Source organism: Antechinus flavipes, chromosome 2 (genome assembly GCF_016432865.1).
Source record: "Antechinus flavipes isolate AdamAnt ecotype Samford, QLD, Australia chromosome 2, AdamAnt_v2, whole genome shotgun sequence".
NCBI lineage: Eukaryota > Metazoa > Chordata > Mammalia > Dasyuromorphia > Dasyuridae > Antechinus > Antechinus flavipes.
Window position 1 is genome coordinate 22,721,785 of NC_067399.1, and position 16,614 is coordinate 22,738,398.

General features: G+C 52.3%; 1 protein-coding gene across 9 annotated transcripts in view; it reads right to left on the reverse strand.

The window, feature by feature from the left end:
• Positions 1–9,784, reverse strand: part of DYSF (dysferlin) — a 225,227-nt gene extending 215,443 nt beyond the window's left edge. For 4 of the 9 annotated variants that reach the window (XM_051974297.1, XM_051974294.1, XM_051974306.1 and 1 more), the window contains exon 1: positions 9,330–9,779. In XM_051974297.1, coding sequence (XP_051830257.1) covers positions 9,330–9,417 — 88 coding nt within the window. In that variant the 5' untranslated portion in view covers positions 9,418–9,779. Of the gene's footprint in view, positions 1–9,329 lie in introns of all 9 variants that reach the window. The other 5 variants (XM_051974291.1, XM_051974304.1, XM_051974302.1 and 2 more) reach the window with 3 other exon arrangements.
• Positions 9,785–16,614: the final 6,830 nt, after the last annotated feature.

The window sequence follows — 16,614 nt, forward strand, 5'->3', positions numbered from 1 at the left end:
TGCGGCCTTCTCGCAGTGACCCCGGCCAGGCCCAGAGACGGCGACCCCTCGATCTCACCATCACAGGCAGATGTTCTCCTTCCAGTTCCGAAGGCCGAAATGCCGGAAGTCAATCAGGAGCTTTCATCTGTCTGTTTTCCAGCAGGTTTAGTGCCCATGGCCCTGTTCTGGTCTTTCTGACCCCACCTCCATTCTCAAATTTCCCACCCGCCTCCACGTGTTGAGCCTTCATTTCAGTCCCTCCCACACCAAATTCAAGTCATTCCCTAAGCAGACAGAATTTACTTTTTGTTGTTTTTTATCTTTTTTTATATTGCTTTTTATTTACAAGTTATATGCCTGGGTCATTTTTCAGCATTGACAATTGCCAAACCTTTTGTTCCAATTTTTCCCCTCCTTCTCTCCCATCCCCTCCCCGCAATGGCAGGTTGATCAATACATGGTAAATATGTTAAAATATAAATTAAATGCAATATATGTATACATGTCCAAAGAGTTATTTTGCTGTACGAAAATAATTGGATTTTGAAAGCAGACAGAATTTAAACAGGAGAAGCCGTGAGGGAGGAGAGTGAGTATTTAGCTTTGCCTCCCCCCACCTCTCCGACCTGAACCCCTTCATTACTCACTACCCAGGGTTCCCCTGTTGGTACCAAAAAGCCAAGGCTTCTCTGTTCTCCCTCAGACAACAACAATAATCCCAATAATAATAATAATTTACACATACGCGCTAGGATTATAGAATTAAAACTGGAAGGAACCTCAAATTTCATCAAATCCCCTGCTTTGTTGTTGTTCAGTCATTTCAGTCACGTCCAATTCTTTGTGATCCATTTGGGGTTTTCTTGGCAAAGATAAGAAGCGTCATTTGCCATTTCTCTGACTTATCTAACAGATGAGAAAACCGAGACAAACAGGATTGAATGGCCAGCCTTGAGTCCCACAGCTTTTAAACGTCTGAGGATTAGTAATAATCATTATTATCCTATTTGTTACTATTATTTGGTTCTCATCTTTTTTATGAAATTCAGATAAAAATGATTCTGGAACAAATCGTCTTCCTGATGTCTTTCTTTTAGATTTAATGTTCTATAGACTGTTGCTCTGTTGGATGATAATAAAAATAAGCATTTATAGACATGCTTTAAGGTTTGCAACCTGCTTCACAAAACCTTATCTCATTTTTCCTTCAGCCCAACAATCCTGGGAGGGAGCTACTATTGTTATTTTCATATGAACATGAGGAAACTGAACTAAGCCATAATTAAAGACTTACCCAGAGTCACACAGTTAGCAAATGTCAAAGCTGGAGTTGAAGTCAGATATTGCTGAGTAAGTCCAGGAATATCTTTTTGTGTTTTAATAAAGGAAATAGCATTTCATCTCTTCTCAGAAAGCATCCCTCAATACAAATCCAATTATGGACAGAACAGTAGGATAACATGTGCTTTATTGCATTCATAGAACTTTGATCTCCTCTGCTAGATCTCTATATTTTGAAAGGTTTTTTTTTTAATCCCGTAAAGCTTAGGGGTTGTATTTGGGATGATGATATCTATTTAAAATATCCTTAAGGGGAAGCGAGGTGCACAGAGCATCAGCCCTGAAGTCAGAAGGTCCCGAGTTCAAATCCTACCTCGGACACTTAGCACTTCCTAGCTGCATGACTCTGGGCAAGTCACTTAACCCCAATTGCCTCAGCCAAAATAAATAATTAAATTTTTAAAAAATAAGATATCCTTAAGTCCTTATGAATAGATGTTATAGAAGGAAAATTGTGACCAATAATTACATCTGAGGAAACTGCCCAATTTGGGGAAAGTTTATTGGTTACGGTTTCCAGGATACTGGGGAAGAAGGGGAGGTGGCAGGAGGAGGGGATAAGGGGAGAAAGAGAGACTATAATGGTAGTTATTACATTATAATGCTATTACAAGTCTTGCTAAATATTCAGTAGGTGTCCGTTTCTGGCAGCCCCAAGTGATGTGTTGCTGACATTTTCTTATTTAAGCTACATTAATCACTAAGTCTGGGCCCACCCAAAATAGCTCTTCTGGAATTCTGGGGGTGGCGGTTTTGGGCCGAAGGGCCAACCCTTCTGTTGCCCCCATTTTGGGGGGAGCTTCTCTTCAAAAAGCTGCATTTGGAAAATCCCCTGGTGAATCCAGGGGACGAGAGGGGGAAAGCCTGCCCGGTCAGAAGGAACCCAAAAGGAAACGGGGAGGTCAGTCCTTAGGCTCAGGGCCTACCCATGATGGCTTTCATACCATGTGCTGAGAACTGACCATTGTCCTTGGACAGGAAACGGTAACTTAAGGATAGTCGGACAAATTTCAAAAGCCAAAGGGACCGAGATTAGAGCAAGAAGCCAGTGGTGGAGGGCAGAAAAGCCTGGGGTGAGGAACCTTCTAGCAGCGGAGATCCAAGGAAGGAAACCAACAGGGGATCCTAGAGTGACCCGGAGTCCGCCCGGAACAACCCCTTCAGTGCGCGGAGGGAGAAACAAGGTGCTCAAGGGCCTGGCTCCGGTTTCTCCCTTTGTCCAGTGCACCCCCCACATAGCTGCCAAAACAATCTCCCTAATGCTCCGGCATTTTCTCCAGCTGCCCCCAAGCCTGGAACGCTCTCCCTCCTCCTCTCCTCCCCAGCTTCCCGTCAATGGCTGCTACAGTCCCACCTTGTACCGGAAGCCTTCCCCATGTCTCAGTCCCAGTCCTTTCCCTCCGTTAATTATTTGAGATACAGAGAGATAGATGAGATAGATATATCTCTACACACACACTCACACACACACACTCACTCACACACACACTCACACACACACACACACACTCATACACACACACACACATACACTCACACTCACACACACACACTCACTCACACTCACACACATACACTCACACACTCACACACACATACACACACACACACACTCACACACACACACATACACACTCACACACACACACTCACACACATTCACACACACACTCACTCACACACACTCACACACTCACACACACACTCACACACTCACACACATTCACACACACACTCACACACACACACTCACACACATTCACACACACACTCACTCACACACACTCACACACTCACACACATTCACACACACACTCACACACACTCACACACACATATATGTTGATTTTCCTTAGACCGCAAACTTCTGAGGGCAGGATGGGCGCCTCCTTTCCTACCCAAAGTACACAGCACAGCCCGACACATAGTAGGCCCTTATTAATGGCTGAGTGATTGACACATGGCTCCCCATACACGACGTGACTCCACTGGATCCCCTTTGCCCCTATAAGCTCACAATCTCTTCCCGCTGGGATAGAGTGAAAGGCGACCTGATGCCCTTGGGCCCAGTCCTCTCATTTACAGAACCCAAGTTCAGAGAGGGAAGGGACATGCAAGTGCCTGCAGCCAGTGGAGCTAGAAGCCGGCTGCGCCTTTCCAAGTCCAGCCATTCTTCCCTCTACGTTCTGGCACTTAAAGCCCCAGTCCTGTTTTCTTAGGAGCCCTTTTTGTGCACTCTCCTCCCCACAGAAATTACCTCGTTAGCTCAGAACGCTTAGGGCCTGAATCCATCCTTCAGTCAGAACTCCCGGAGTCAAAGCCATTAAGTGGGAGACGTGGGCCCGGCCCTTGTAAGGAAGGAGCTTTTACAGTTTTAAGTAGATTCAGAGTAACACAAAGCATGGAGGGGAGGGAAGGCAGATCCAGCTCCCTCCCCTGGCAGTCGTCATTCCCTCTCTCCCCTGAAGCCCTGGAGGGGTGTTGCCTCCTCAAACTGAGACCTGTTAAAGGGCCCGGGTCTCCGGCTGCATATGGGATCATCTCCAGTCATCCTGACCCAGGTCTGGCTGTTAGAGCAGATGCCCCTGGGGAGAGGGAGGCTGGTGACATCCCTCAAGTCCAATTCACTTGCAAGTCATCAGCCGCCTGATGTCATTGTCCCACCTCCAGAGCAAGGACAAACGGCAGCATCCCTTCCTTAGACGATCACAACAGCCCCTTCCATGGCCTCCCACCAGACTCTCCCCCACCTCTTCAGTCCCCCCTCCACAATCACCGCCAAAAAGGTTCCCCTTAAATTCCCATCCAACCCTGGACGCCGATAAACTGGGCTGTTGCTTCTAGAAGCAAATGTAAGTTCTTGTGTTTAGCTTCCACACGATGTGGCCCAGGCCAGACTCACTGCCTGCACTTTGAGATCGTGACCCCATTTGGGGTTTTCTTGGCAGAGACACGGGAGAAGTTCGCCACTTCCTTCTCTAGCTCTTTTTTTTACAGATAAAGAGATAGAAAAACAGGTTTTTCCAGGTCCCCCAGCTAATAAGGGTCTGAACTCAGAAAGGTGACTTTTTAAACATTTTTTTAATAATTATAACTTTTTATTGACAGAAGCAAGGTGACTTCTGTACCCCCAGCTGCCCTATTCTCTGTAGCTTCTCTCTGTTCCATTTAAATATGTAACTGCCGTTTGTCTCTTTGGAGAGGGAGTATTTCACTGGTTGGGTTTGGGTTCCCTCGCATCCTTCGCCCACTGCATTAAATACTCGGTCTGGATGCTTACACAGACAAAACAGATGCAGGTTCTCCATGAACGGAACTACAGAACGCGCCGGTAAAAAGAGAGAGCTTTCCAGGACACGAGCCCAGAACCCAGAGTCTACTTTCTATTGGGGAGATATACGTACAGAGAGCAAAGGTACCGCTCACAGGTACACGGGGGGACCCCGGCAGCGGGGGCCGGCCAGGCTGTAGAAGTGGGTACTGGGGAGGTTCTGGGGACTTGGAAGGGAGGGTGAAGATTGATCCGTTCTCAGCATGGAGGACAGCCCGGGCCCAGGAGTGGGAGGCGGCCTGTCATGTACCAGGAACAGCGTCTATCCGGGCCTTGGATGGGGGAGGAAGGGAGGGGCAGGGATGAGATCAGCTGCAAAGATGGGTCAGAGTGAGACTTCTGAAGGGCTTTCAAAGCCAAGCAGAGAGTTTATATCTGATCCCGGGGGCTTAGAAAGAGCCACTGGGATGTGTTGGGGCCGTGGGGGAGCGGCCAGACCCACAATGCGGGAAATCGCTTTGGCAGCTGAGCCAAGGATGGGCCGGCCTGGGAGAGAGGGAGGCGGGGACATCCGGGGCAGCTGATGGGGGCCTGAGTGGGGGGAGGGGGAAGGGGGGAGGCAGGGCCCAATGGGAGGCACAAGAGTTAAGGGGTGAGGGGCAGGAATGAGTGGTCGGGAGGGGGTTGGGTACGGAGGTGGGGCAGAGGCGGACTCCATCCCCGGACTGATCGGATGGGTCAGGGAAAAACTCTCTGGGACAGACCGAGTTCCAGTGGAACCCAGGGAGGGGAGAATAATAAGCACGAGGGAGTTAGAGAGGGCTCGCGAGAAATGTTATCCATTAACCAGCCTCCCCAGGGCCAGAGCCTTCTGGGTAATTATTCACCAGCCTGGCATCTGGAGTTCTCTTGGAAACCCATGTGGGACCGGGGCAAGAGCGCTATCGCTGGCCCGGAATGGGATCAGACTGACCCTGGAAGGGACAGCTGAAAGGCCCCGTGATCTGCATTTAGCTGCTGCTTCAGGTGCCAGGCCAGACTGGGAGAGGGACACCCCAGGGAAGGGCAGGAGACTGGGTCCCCCATCAGAGCTCTACCAGCCCCACCATCTTGGAACCTTCTGGGGCTGAGCTTCCTCCCTGGTCACAGAAGGGATTGGATCAATAACCCCTTCCCGGCTCCGTGATACCACAAAGCTATGGAAGTATGATTCCCACTCTGCAAGTCCTCATTCCATTAAAATAATCACTGAAGAAGACCAAGTATGGAAGGCTGCATGAAGAAAATGTAGCAGGAGAGCACTCCACTGTCCTAAGGGAGGACCACTCTGACAGGCTCCTAAGGGAGGACTACTCTGACAGGCTCCTAAGGAAGGACCACTCTGACAGGCTCCTAAGGGAGCACCACTCTGACAGGCTCCTAAGGAAGGACCACTCTGACAGGCTCCTAAGGGAGGACCACTCTGACAGGCTCCTAAGGGAGCACTACTCTGACAGGCTCCTAAGGGAGGACCACTCTGACAGGCTCCTAAGGGAGCACCACTCTGACAGGCTCCTAAGGGAGCACTACTCTGATAGGCTCCTAAGAGAGGACCACTCTGACAGGCTCCTAAGGGAGCACTACTCTGACAGGCTCCTAAGGGAGGACCACTATGACAGGCTCCTAAGGGAGCACCACTCTGACAGGCTCCTAAGGGAGCACTACTCTGACAGGCTCCTAAGGGAGGACCACTCTGATAGGCTCCTAAGGGAGGACCACTGTGAAAGGCTCCTAAGGGAGGACCACTCTGACAGGCTCCTAAGGGAGCACCACTCTGACAGGCTCCTAAGGGAGGACCACTCTGACAGGCTCCTAAGGGAGGACCACTGTGAAAGGCTCCTAAGGGAGCACTACTCTGACAGGTTCCTAAGGGAGGACCACTCTGACAGGCTCCTAAGGGAGCACCACTCTGACAGGCTCCTAAGGGAGCACTACTCTGACAGGCTCCTAAGGGAGGACCACTGTGAAAGACTCCTAAGGGAGGACCACTCTGACAGGCCCCTAATTCAGATAACTAATGGCCAAGCCTGCCCTGGGTGAAGAGGGGAGGGACATGGCTGGAGAATGGGAGGGTCACACGCTGTCAAAATTGGGGCTTTGTTGCTTATGCTGTTTCTCTTATTACAAGGCAGGAGTCAGCGGGAGAGAAGATAAATGGGAACTGATTATAACCATGTAAAAATAAAACACCCCACCGCAAAAAAGGGCAGGTTCCCCCTCCCCTCGTGCAGAAGGGAACTTCCTAGCACTTCTTCCCCCCTCTGCCCCTGGCTTCCTCCCCTCCCCCCAGGACACATCTGGAGACCTCGGAGACCTTGGCAGAGCCAGTTTCCTGAGAACAGAGGTGTCCATCCCACTTGCGCGCGGCTCCCTGACCAGCAGAAGCCGCTTTCCCAGCCTGCCCTTTCCTGCCCAGAGGCGCTGTCTCCGGGCCCCCCTGCTCCGACTGATGGGTACCGACTTTTCCCGAGGCCGGGAAGCCTTCCTGGGCAGGCCGTCTGGAAGGGCGCGTTCTCGGGTAGCTTCACCTCAAGGAGCGGAACATCCCCAAGGGCCCGAGGGCCTGCCTGGAGGCAGACAAAGAGACGCGCTTCTGGGGGCTTGGGACCGAGGATCACAGAATGTTCCCGGAGCAGGGACCTGGGAGGGCACAGAGTCCGCCCCCCACCCCCGCCCCCCTCGATGTTATAAAGCCGGAAACAAGCTCAGAGATGAGGAGGCTTGTGCAAGGTCAAACAGCGGGGCCAGGGTTCTGCCCGAGAGCAGGGCCGTGCTTTAAACATCACTGTCTGGGTTCAGTGAGGAGAGAGCGGGCTGCGCCCAGAGAGAACTGTGGGGACGGGGGGTGGGCCCGGCACAGCACTCTCACTCCGCGGCGGTTTGCTCGCATTTTGTTTTCTTCCCCAGCTTTTTTTTTCCTTCTTGATCTGATTTTTCTTGTGCAGCCAAAGAGTTAAATAAACGTTTGTATGTATTGGATTTAACATGTATTTGAACACATTTAACACGGATGGGACTAAGCCAGCTAAGGGAGGGTGGGGGAAGGAGGGGAAACTTTGGCACAGAAGGTTTTGCGGGGTCCGTGCTGGAAAATTACCCGTGAATGCTTGGTAAATACAGAGCTGTAATAAAGGATCAGGAGTTCTGCTATTGTTATTACTACAATCTATATTCTTATGAAAAATCGCTGAAGTTATTCATCCATTTCCGTGTAGAAGAAAAAATAAGCGGCCCATTAACTAAAGCAATTACTTTCTTAGCAGCTTTGCTCTTTAATAATTAGGGAAACGAAAGCGAGCGTCTCTCGGCGTTTTCCTGCAAACGTCCAGAGTCTGAGGCAGACTCCAGCCTGGTGGGCGTGGCCCTGACTCAGCCCAGGGGAGAGGGGGGGGGGGGAAGGGAGAATGACCAGGAGAAAATAGGTTTATGGGGGAGGACCATAGGAATCGGCAGAGCCAGGCCCCAAGCGCCCCCCTCAAGGTCTCTCTTCCAAAAGGGGGCGCCCCCAATTTCAAGCCCAGGATGGCCAGTCTCCCGAGGCAGTCCCCAGGCCGAACCTCCCACTGCTGTAACTCTCCCGGGCTCGGGTTCCCAGAGACAGCTTGGGCGGGCAGATGGGAAACACTGTCTTCATGGACCCCCAATATTTGGGGGAGATGCGGCCCCCCCGGGAGATTTCAAACGGGAGGGGGAGAGACTGCCTACAAGTGGGCTCTGTTCCGCCCCAGACCCTGGGTGTGGGGTTCGGGGATTGGGGGAGCGGTCTCAGAACCAACATTCGGGGGCTGGGGACGGGACTGAGTCACTCAGCCCGGCCCGGGAAGGCAGAAGAGGCCAGGAGAGCGGAGTGGAACCCAAGTGGGGGATGGGGACGAGCTGGAAGTTATAAATAACCTGGGTCCCGGGCGGTGCAGAGGGAGCGAGGGGCGCGGGAGCCGGCGGCCGCGGCGGAGAAGCGAGCGGCGGAAGGATCGCCAGCGGCCGGAGCATCCCTGGGCAGGGCGGCGCCTGCGGCCCCCCGCCTCGCGCGCCGGCACCTGCTCGCTCGGGCTGCCCGGCTCACCGGAAGCCCTTCTCCGGGGTCTGGCCTCCCCCTCCCGGACCTCACCCTGGCTCGCTCCCGCGGGCTTCGACCTTTTTTTTTTAGTCTCGGATGAACTCTTCGTGCCTTTCCTTTTAGGGTTTGGGGGGGTGTCTGAGTCTGGATTTGGGAGTGTCCGAGTCTGGATCTGGGGGTGTCCGAGTCTGGATTTGGGAGTGTCTGAGTCTGGATTTGGGGGTGTCCAAGTCTGGATCTGGGGATGTCTGAGTCTGGATTTGGGGGTGTCCGAGTCTGGATCTGGGGGTGTCCGAGTCTGGATCTGGGGGTGTCTGAGTCTGGATTTGGGGGTCCGAGTCTGGATTTTGGGGTGTCCGAGTCTGGATTTGGGGGTGTGAGTCTGGATTTGGGGGTGTCTGAGTCTGGATTTGGGGGTGTCTGAGTCTGGATTTGGGGGTGTCCGAGTCCGGATCTGGGGGTGTCTGAGTCTGGATTGGAGTCCGGGGCTCGGGGTTCACACGCCAGTTACCACTAGCTGTGTGACCTTGGCCGTATTCCTTCATTTCCTAGCCCCCCCCGCCCCCGCCCCAGTTGCAGTCCCGCGCCCCGGCGCCGGCCGCCCGGCTCCCCCGCGCCGCCTGCCCGCCGGCCGCTCACCTTGGAACACCACGGAGCAGTAAGCGTCGCTGATGTCGCTGTCCCCGGTTCGGGCGTTCTCCGCGTAGAGGATGAACACCCGGAGCATGCTGCCGGCTCTCGGAGACCCCGCGGCCCCCTCCCCCTCCCTGCCAGCCCGGCCCCTCCGGGGAAGTCCGCGGCGCCTCCCTGCGCTCCCGGGCAGTAGCGGCCCGACTGTCCGGCTCCCGGCAGGTCCCCGCCGCCCGGCCGCTCCGAAAGGGAGCCCGACTCCTTTTAAGGGCCGTGCGCGGGACGGCCAGCTCTGGGAAGCCGGGACGCACTGAGTCAGCAGGGAGCTGGGTCCGGCCCCTGCCCTCGCGAGTCATTCCCCAGGCTCGGGAGCGTGGGCTGGCCCGGGAGCCCGTGCTCGCGGCCAAGTTCTCCCCGGTGACTTTGCGTTCTGCACCCGGTCCGTGACTGCGCCGTAACCACGCAGCGGCGGGGGCTTTAATGGCGTCCCCCCCCCCCAGGAGCGGCCGAGGGAGGCTCGGGGGCGAGGGCTAGAGTAGGGGAAATGTTCGCCGTTCGTGTGGTGGAGCCTCCGTTCTCCAGGGGGCCGGGACCGCGGGGAGGGGCTACCCTGCCCTGGAAGGGAACTGGGTTTGGGGGGAGGGGCGGGTCCAGGGGCCCCACAGAGATCGCCGGGATGACTGAGGATGGCCCTGGGAGACCCCGGCCTTTGGGAACTGAAGTCTTTACCAGCGATCGGTGACTGAGACCACGCCCATTTAGTGACCGGGAGAGTGAGGAGGAGGAGGAGGAGGAGGGTGAGGATGAGGATGATGATGGCAAAGAGACCTGCTAGGAAGGGAGCAGGGTTTGCTGGAGCCAGAAGCCCCGGGTTCTCATTCTAGTCCCGGAATGATAGACAGCTGGGAAGTCAGGTAAGCCTTGCAAAAATGAGAAGAAGAATAGGAGCTTTTGTAAAGAGCTTGGTGATCCACAGAGAGCTACAGAAACGCTATCTGGGTTCACATCTCACTTCTGCTGCTCAGTGTCTGTGTGAGTCCCAGCTCCTGAGGGGAGAGGGAGGGGGTGCACAAGGTCAGGTGACCCAGGGATCCCGGCCTGGGGACCCTTGGCTTGCTCATCTGTAAAATGAAAAGTTGGACCAAATGATTTCCAAGTCCTCTTCCAATTCTAAAATCAGGATGGTGAGATTCGTAAGGCTCTTCCTTCAAAACAACATGGTACCCTGTGCGCTGCAAGCATTACTGTTTTCTTTCTTGTACGAGAGGGAAACTGAGGCTGGCTGAATGGGACAACCAGGATCACACAATAATCACAGGGTTCGGGAAGCCCTTACATATATTGTCTCAGCCAGTCTTCCCAACCCAGACGGGGCAGGGGAGAATTTTAACTCCCTTTTACAAAGGCTGTCAATGGCAGAGGCAGGATGGGAAGCAGGCCCCCTGACTTTGGTCCATTTGGTTTTTCTGCTAGCACAGCCCTCAGCCGGAAGCATCGGGGAGCTCCAGTGGCTCCAAGTCCGAGATGTTCTTTCTGCGCTTCCCTGAGGATTCGGATCCGCGCCGCGGCGTATGTGGAATATTTAAAACCTCATATACAGTAAAACTGAAAACCTTGTTCCCCCCGTCTCTGCCAGACTCAGAAAAAGGTGGCTGATGGGTCAGATTGGGGACGGGAAGGAATAAGTCAAGTTTCTTGAGGAAACTGGACGGCACCAGGTTGTTGTCGTTCATGTCATTGTCTTCTCCATCTTGAAAGTGATTTGGTCACTGACCCTCTGGGTTGACGGGCTAAATCACTATGTAAAAGGCATAAGGCGTGGGGCCGCTAGGGGGCGCCCCGGCCCTGGAGTCAGGAGGACCCGAGTGCAAATCCGGCCTCAGACAGTAGCACGTCCTGGCTGTGGGAGCCTGGGCAAGTCCCTCACCCCAGTGGCCTCAGCAACAAACAAACAGGTGGAAGGGGGAATCTTTGCTTTTTGTTGCTTGGAGGAAAAATCTCTCAGGCTTCCCTTGCGGTTCGGTCCTTTTCGAGCCTGCGGCTCTGTCCTCTCGCCCGGATGTTTGTCCACATGGGGACTGTTCTTTACTAAGGAAGGACCCGTTGGTTGGTGGCTGTTTTTCCTTCTCCAAAAGGACCAAAATGACATCACTGTATTAGAGTCGTTACCTGCATCTGGCTGGGGCTGCTCAGACATGCGCCCTCCCGGGGCACAGGAGGGACCGCAGCCCTTAGGAACACCCGGGGGGAGGGGGCTTCCCTAACTCCGGGCCTCAGGGATTTCCGGGCTCCTCTCCCAGAGCGGGCGCCCTCCCGGGGCACAGGGGGGACCGCAGCCCTTAGGAACACCGGGGGGGAGGGGGCTTCCCTAACTCCGGGCCTCAGGGATTTCCGAGCTCCTCTCCAGAGCGGGCGCCCTCCGGGGCACAGGGGGGACCGCAGCCCTTAGGAACACCGGGGGGGAGGGGGCTTCCCTAACTCCGGGCCTCAGGGATTTCCGAGCTGATTCTGCGCCGCTCCTAGAGCCAGAGCCCTCCCCGGGGCACAGGAGGGACCACAGCCCTTAGGAACACGGCGGGAGGGGGCTTCTCTAACTCCGGGCCTCAGGGATTTCCGAGCTCCTCTCCTAGAGCGGGCGCCCTCCCCGGGGCACAGGGGGGACCACAGCCCTTAGGAACACGGTGGGGAGGGGGCTTCCCTAACTCCGGGCCTCAGGGATTTCCGAGCTCCTCTCCCAGAGCCAGAGCCCTCCCGGGGCACAGGAGGGACCGCAGCCCTTAGGAACACGGCGGGAGAGGGCTTCCTAACTCCGGGCCTCAGGGATTTCCGGGCTCCTCTCCCAGAGCGCGGCGCCCTCTGGGGCACAGGGGGGACCACAGCCCTTAGGAACACGGTGGGGAGGGGGCTTCTCTAACTCCGGGCCTCAGGGATTTCCGAGCTCCTCTCCTAGAGCGGGCGCCCTCCCGGGGCACAGGGGGGACCACAGCCCTTAGGAACACGGCGGGAGGGGGCTTCCCTAACTCCGGGCCTCAGGGATTTCCGAGCTCCTCTCCCAGAGCCAGAGCCCTCCCCGGGGCACAGGAGGGACCGCAGCCCTTAGGAACACGGCGGGAGAGGGCTTCCCTAACTCCGGGCCTCAGGGATTTCCGGGCTCCTCTCCCAGAGCGGGCGCCCTCCCGGGGCACAGGGGGGACCGCAGCCCTTAGGAACACGGGGGGAAGGGGCTTCTCTAACTCCGGGCCTCAGGGATTTCCGAGCTCCTCTCCCAGAGCGGGCGCCCTCCCGGGGCACAGGGGGGACCACAGCCCTTAGGAACACGGGGGGAGGGGGCTTCTCTAACTCCGGGCCTCAGGGATTTCCGAGCTGATTCTGCGCCTCTCCTAGAGCGGGCGCCCTCCCGGGGCACAGGAGGGACCGCAGCCCTTAGGAACACGGGGGGAGGGGGCTTCTCTAACTCCGGGCCTCAGGGATTTCCGAGCTGATTCTGCGCCGCTCCTAGAGCCGGAGCCCTCCCCGACGAGGGCCCGCCGTGCTGGGCCGCCCTGTGCCAGGGTCTCCCGTGTCATGCCATCAGGTGTAAAGTTCCTGACCTTAAGAGTGTCCTTGTGTCCCTTTTCTGGCCGTCTCTCGGGAAGAAGTAGCTTCGAGTGAAGGGGATAAGCCGCTGACTTGGGTTATTTAATTCCCTTGGGGATTATTTTAATATTTTAAGGTATTTTTTCTTAAAGGACCCACATGTGCAAAACAGTTTGCAGCCCCTTTTGTAGTGGCGAGGAACTGGGGCGATGGTCACTAGGGGGGGAAGGGTTACAGCAGGTGACTCGATGTGACGTTCTTGTTCTATAAGAAATGATGGGCAGGCTGACTTCAGAAAAACCCGGAAAGACTTCCACGAACTGGCGCTGAGTGAGGTGCGCAGAACGAGAGGGCCCCGCCGCAGAAACGGCAAGTGACGCGCTGACCAACCGTGAGGGACGCGGCTCTTCTCACAAAGCTGTGACTCCAGGCAGTTCCCACAGACTTGGGATAGAAAATGTCGTCCACATCCAGAGCAAAAGGAAGGAGACTGAATGTGAATTAAAACCAAATAAAGGTTTGGTTTTAAGGTATATTTTAAAAACCTTTGTTTGGTTTTTTCTTTCTCTCGGTTTTTTTTTCTCTTTTATTCGGATATTTCTTGCACAACACTGCATGATGATATTTGGGTCGGGACTGGCAGGGCCCTGTGGAAATGCCCAGAACTGGGGAATTGAATTCCACCCTGGATGAATGGAACCGGCTGCTGACTCCACCCCCTCCTTGCCAGCACACCTGTTTTAATTGGCTCTTTCTGAGGAAATGAGGCAAAAGCAGGAAGGGAAAAGAAGGGATCAGGCTTCCGCCTGGCCTGCAGGGAGGGACAAACCCTCAGAGAGCCCTTCCTCCCATGACCACCATCTATGTATTTTCCCAATTAGACTGGAAGCCCCTTGAGGGCAAGAACCGATTCATTTTGTCTCTGTATCCCCAGGGCTTGCAGGGCCCGGTATAGAGGAAGTGGAGATTGAGAGCTGTCCCAGAAAACCCCGGCGCCTGCATTTGCGCTCCCACAAAACTAGCTCAGCCGCCGAGTGTCCCCTAAGCATTAAACACGTGCCCTTAGAAGGATAACTGGGAGACCTCCCAGCAGCCAGCGGAAGGTGCCTGTCTCAGAGGAACCAATAACCCAGTCGCATCTTACTGTGGAGCTCATGAGAACTAACCTGGGAACTTGTTTTTTAAAAATATGTTTATAGCCGCCATTCAATAAGACGGCTTTCCCTTGTAATCCCCTATGTTCTATTTTGTGCATTGAAAATATCATCCTGGAATACAGAGAGACCGGAGAGACCGACAGGAACTGAAGCTGAGCGAAATGAGCAGAAGCAGGAGAGCCGGCAACAACAAGACTGTGTGAGGTCTGATGCGCGCGGTTCTCTTCCACAATGAGGTGACTCAGTTCAGGTCCAACTGACCGGTGATGAACAGAACCAGCTACACCCAGGGAAAGAACTCTGGGAAATGAGTGAGGACTGCTGGCATTTTGGGTTTTTCCCAGGTTAATGTTACCTTCTTTTTGAATCCAATTTTTCTTGTGCAACAAGAGAACTATATAAATATGTACACATCTATTGTATTTAAAATATACTTTAACTGTTTAACGTGTATGAGACTGCCTGCCATCTAGGGGAGGGGGTGGAGGGAAGGAAGGGAAAAGTTGAACCAGAAGTGAGTGCAAAGGTTAGCGCAAATGCATATGTACAGTCAATAAAAAAGCTATAATTATATATATATATATATATCCCGGACGCTAGTTGGTGCAGTGGATAGAGTGCTGGTCCTGAAGACAGGAGGACCCGAGTTCAAATCCGACCTCAAACACTTAATAACGCACTGTGTGACCCTGGGCAAGTCACTTAACCCCAATTGCCCCAAGGGAAAAAATCATCCTGAGAAAGGACATATGGATATATACACAAAGTTGGTTTAAAACTTCTGTTATACACTTTTCTTAACAAGAAAGTCTTATTCATCCAAGGAGGAGGATGGGGGAGGAAAATGGAGGAAAAGAAGCAAGACTAATAAATTTACAAAATGAGCTGGAAGACGGTTTAAATTATAGCTATTCATTCAACAAGCATAGACTCATTTCTCTAATTTCTTTTTATTTCATATTTTATTTTTCCCCACTTACATTTAAAACAAACCGTTTTTAACATGTGTTTTGAAAACTTTGAGTTCCTTCCTCCCTCCCTATCCCAGCTCCCTGTAGCAAGCAGCCAATTCAGTGCAATAGTCGTGCAAAGCATTTCCATACCAGTGTTGTATTAAAGCTTTCAAAGCCTTAGCCAATTCTCTTTTTTTTTTCTATGGTGGAGCCTGAAGGACAGAGTGGGGAATTAGTGTTGTAATACCAGAGAAACTGAGCAAGACAGAGATTAGAGAACAATTTAATAGTTTATTTAATGGAGAGATTTACTGGGACCAAATGGATCCATGTTTGGTCCCAGGGCTGAATGAGATAGAATCCAGCCCTGAATATCAGATACCAGACTCTTTTATAGGGTAACAAGAACAATGACATCATGGGGAGGTACCTGGATGGGGATGATCCAATGGGGGGAGGCACCTAGGATGACATAATGGGGGAGGTACTGGAGAGGCTCCTGATATGCTAATGACACTAAAAATGGATAAAGACCGTTAGCCCATCAAACATTAAGAGGGAATGGTTATAACCTGAAGCAGAGTGACTGAATAGGACAATTAGGGAAACTGAGTCAGGACATTACAAGGGAACTGTGGCACAACAGTGTCACCAGAGCTGGGACTCAAACCCTATCTTCATGTATTTCCTATGTGGAGGTCCTTCATTAAAACAAATTCCTGGAAAAATTTGGATCACAAGGTTTTGCAAGGGTGAATGTTGAAAACTATCTTTGCATGTATTTTGAAAGTAAAAAGCTATTATTTAAAAAAAAAAAAAAGAACATAAACTCCTCTAGAAGAGGAACTGGTTCATTTTATCTTTGTATTCCCAATATCTAGATACAGTCCTTTAATACACGTTTGTTTGTTGATTGCTCTATTTTTCAAACTTAAGAGATTTATTGATCCCTTTTCTTTTTTTAAAAAGAAAAACTCAGTCACATGTCCTAATAGTGACCTCATTTCTGAACTGAACCTTTTTTGTAACCAAAAGAAAGTCCCCCCCAAAAAAGTTTCAGCCACGCCAGCTCCAAGCTGTGCTATACCCCCAGTGGAAGTGTCCTATCTAAATCAGAGGAATACTCTGACTGTAAACTAAGTCCAATTGTCTTTCTTTTCATTCATGGAACAAAATAAACCTGTTCTATAAAGAGAGGAGTCAGTTCTAATAATGTGATCCTAAATGTCATCTGAAAGGACATACTTTCCTTTGAATATTCAACTTTAAGAATGCTTGCTGAAAAAATAACTATGGATATGTATACATATGTTGTATTTAACATATACTTTAACATATTTAACATATATGGGACTACCTGCCATCTGGGGGGAAGGAGGGGAAAAGTTGGAACAGAAGGATTTGCAATTGTCAATGCTGAAAAATTACCCGTGTGTATATCTTGTAAATAAAAAGCTATAGTAAATAAAATTAAAAAAAAAAAGAATGCTTGCTGATTGGTTGATTCAGGGCTCCTTATATATATTATATATAAAAATATATTAATTTTTTCCCTTGCATTTATGTTTTATTGCGTTTTTTTCCAATTTAGTTAGTAAAATTCTTCTT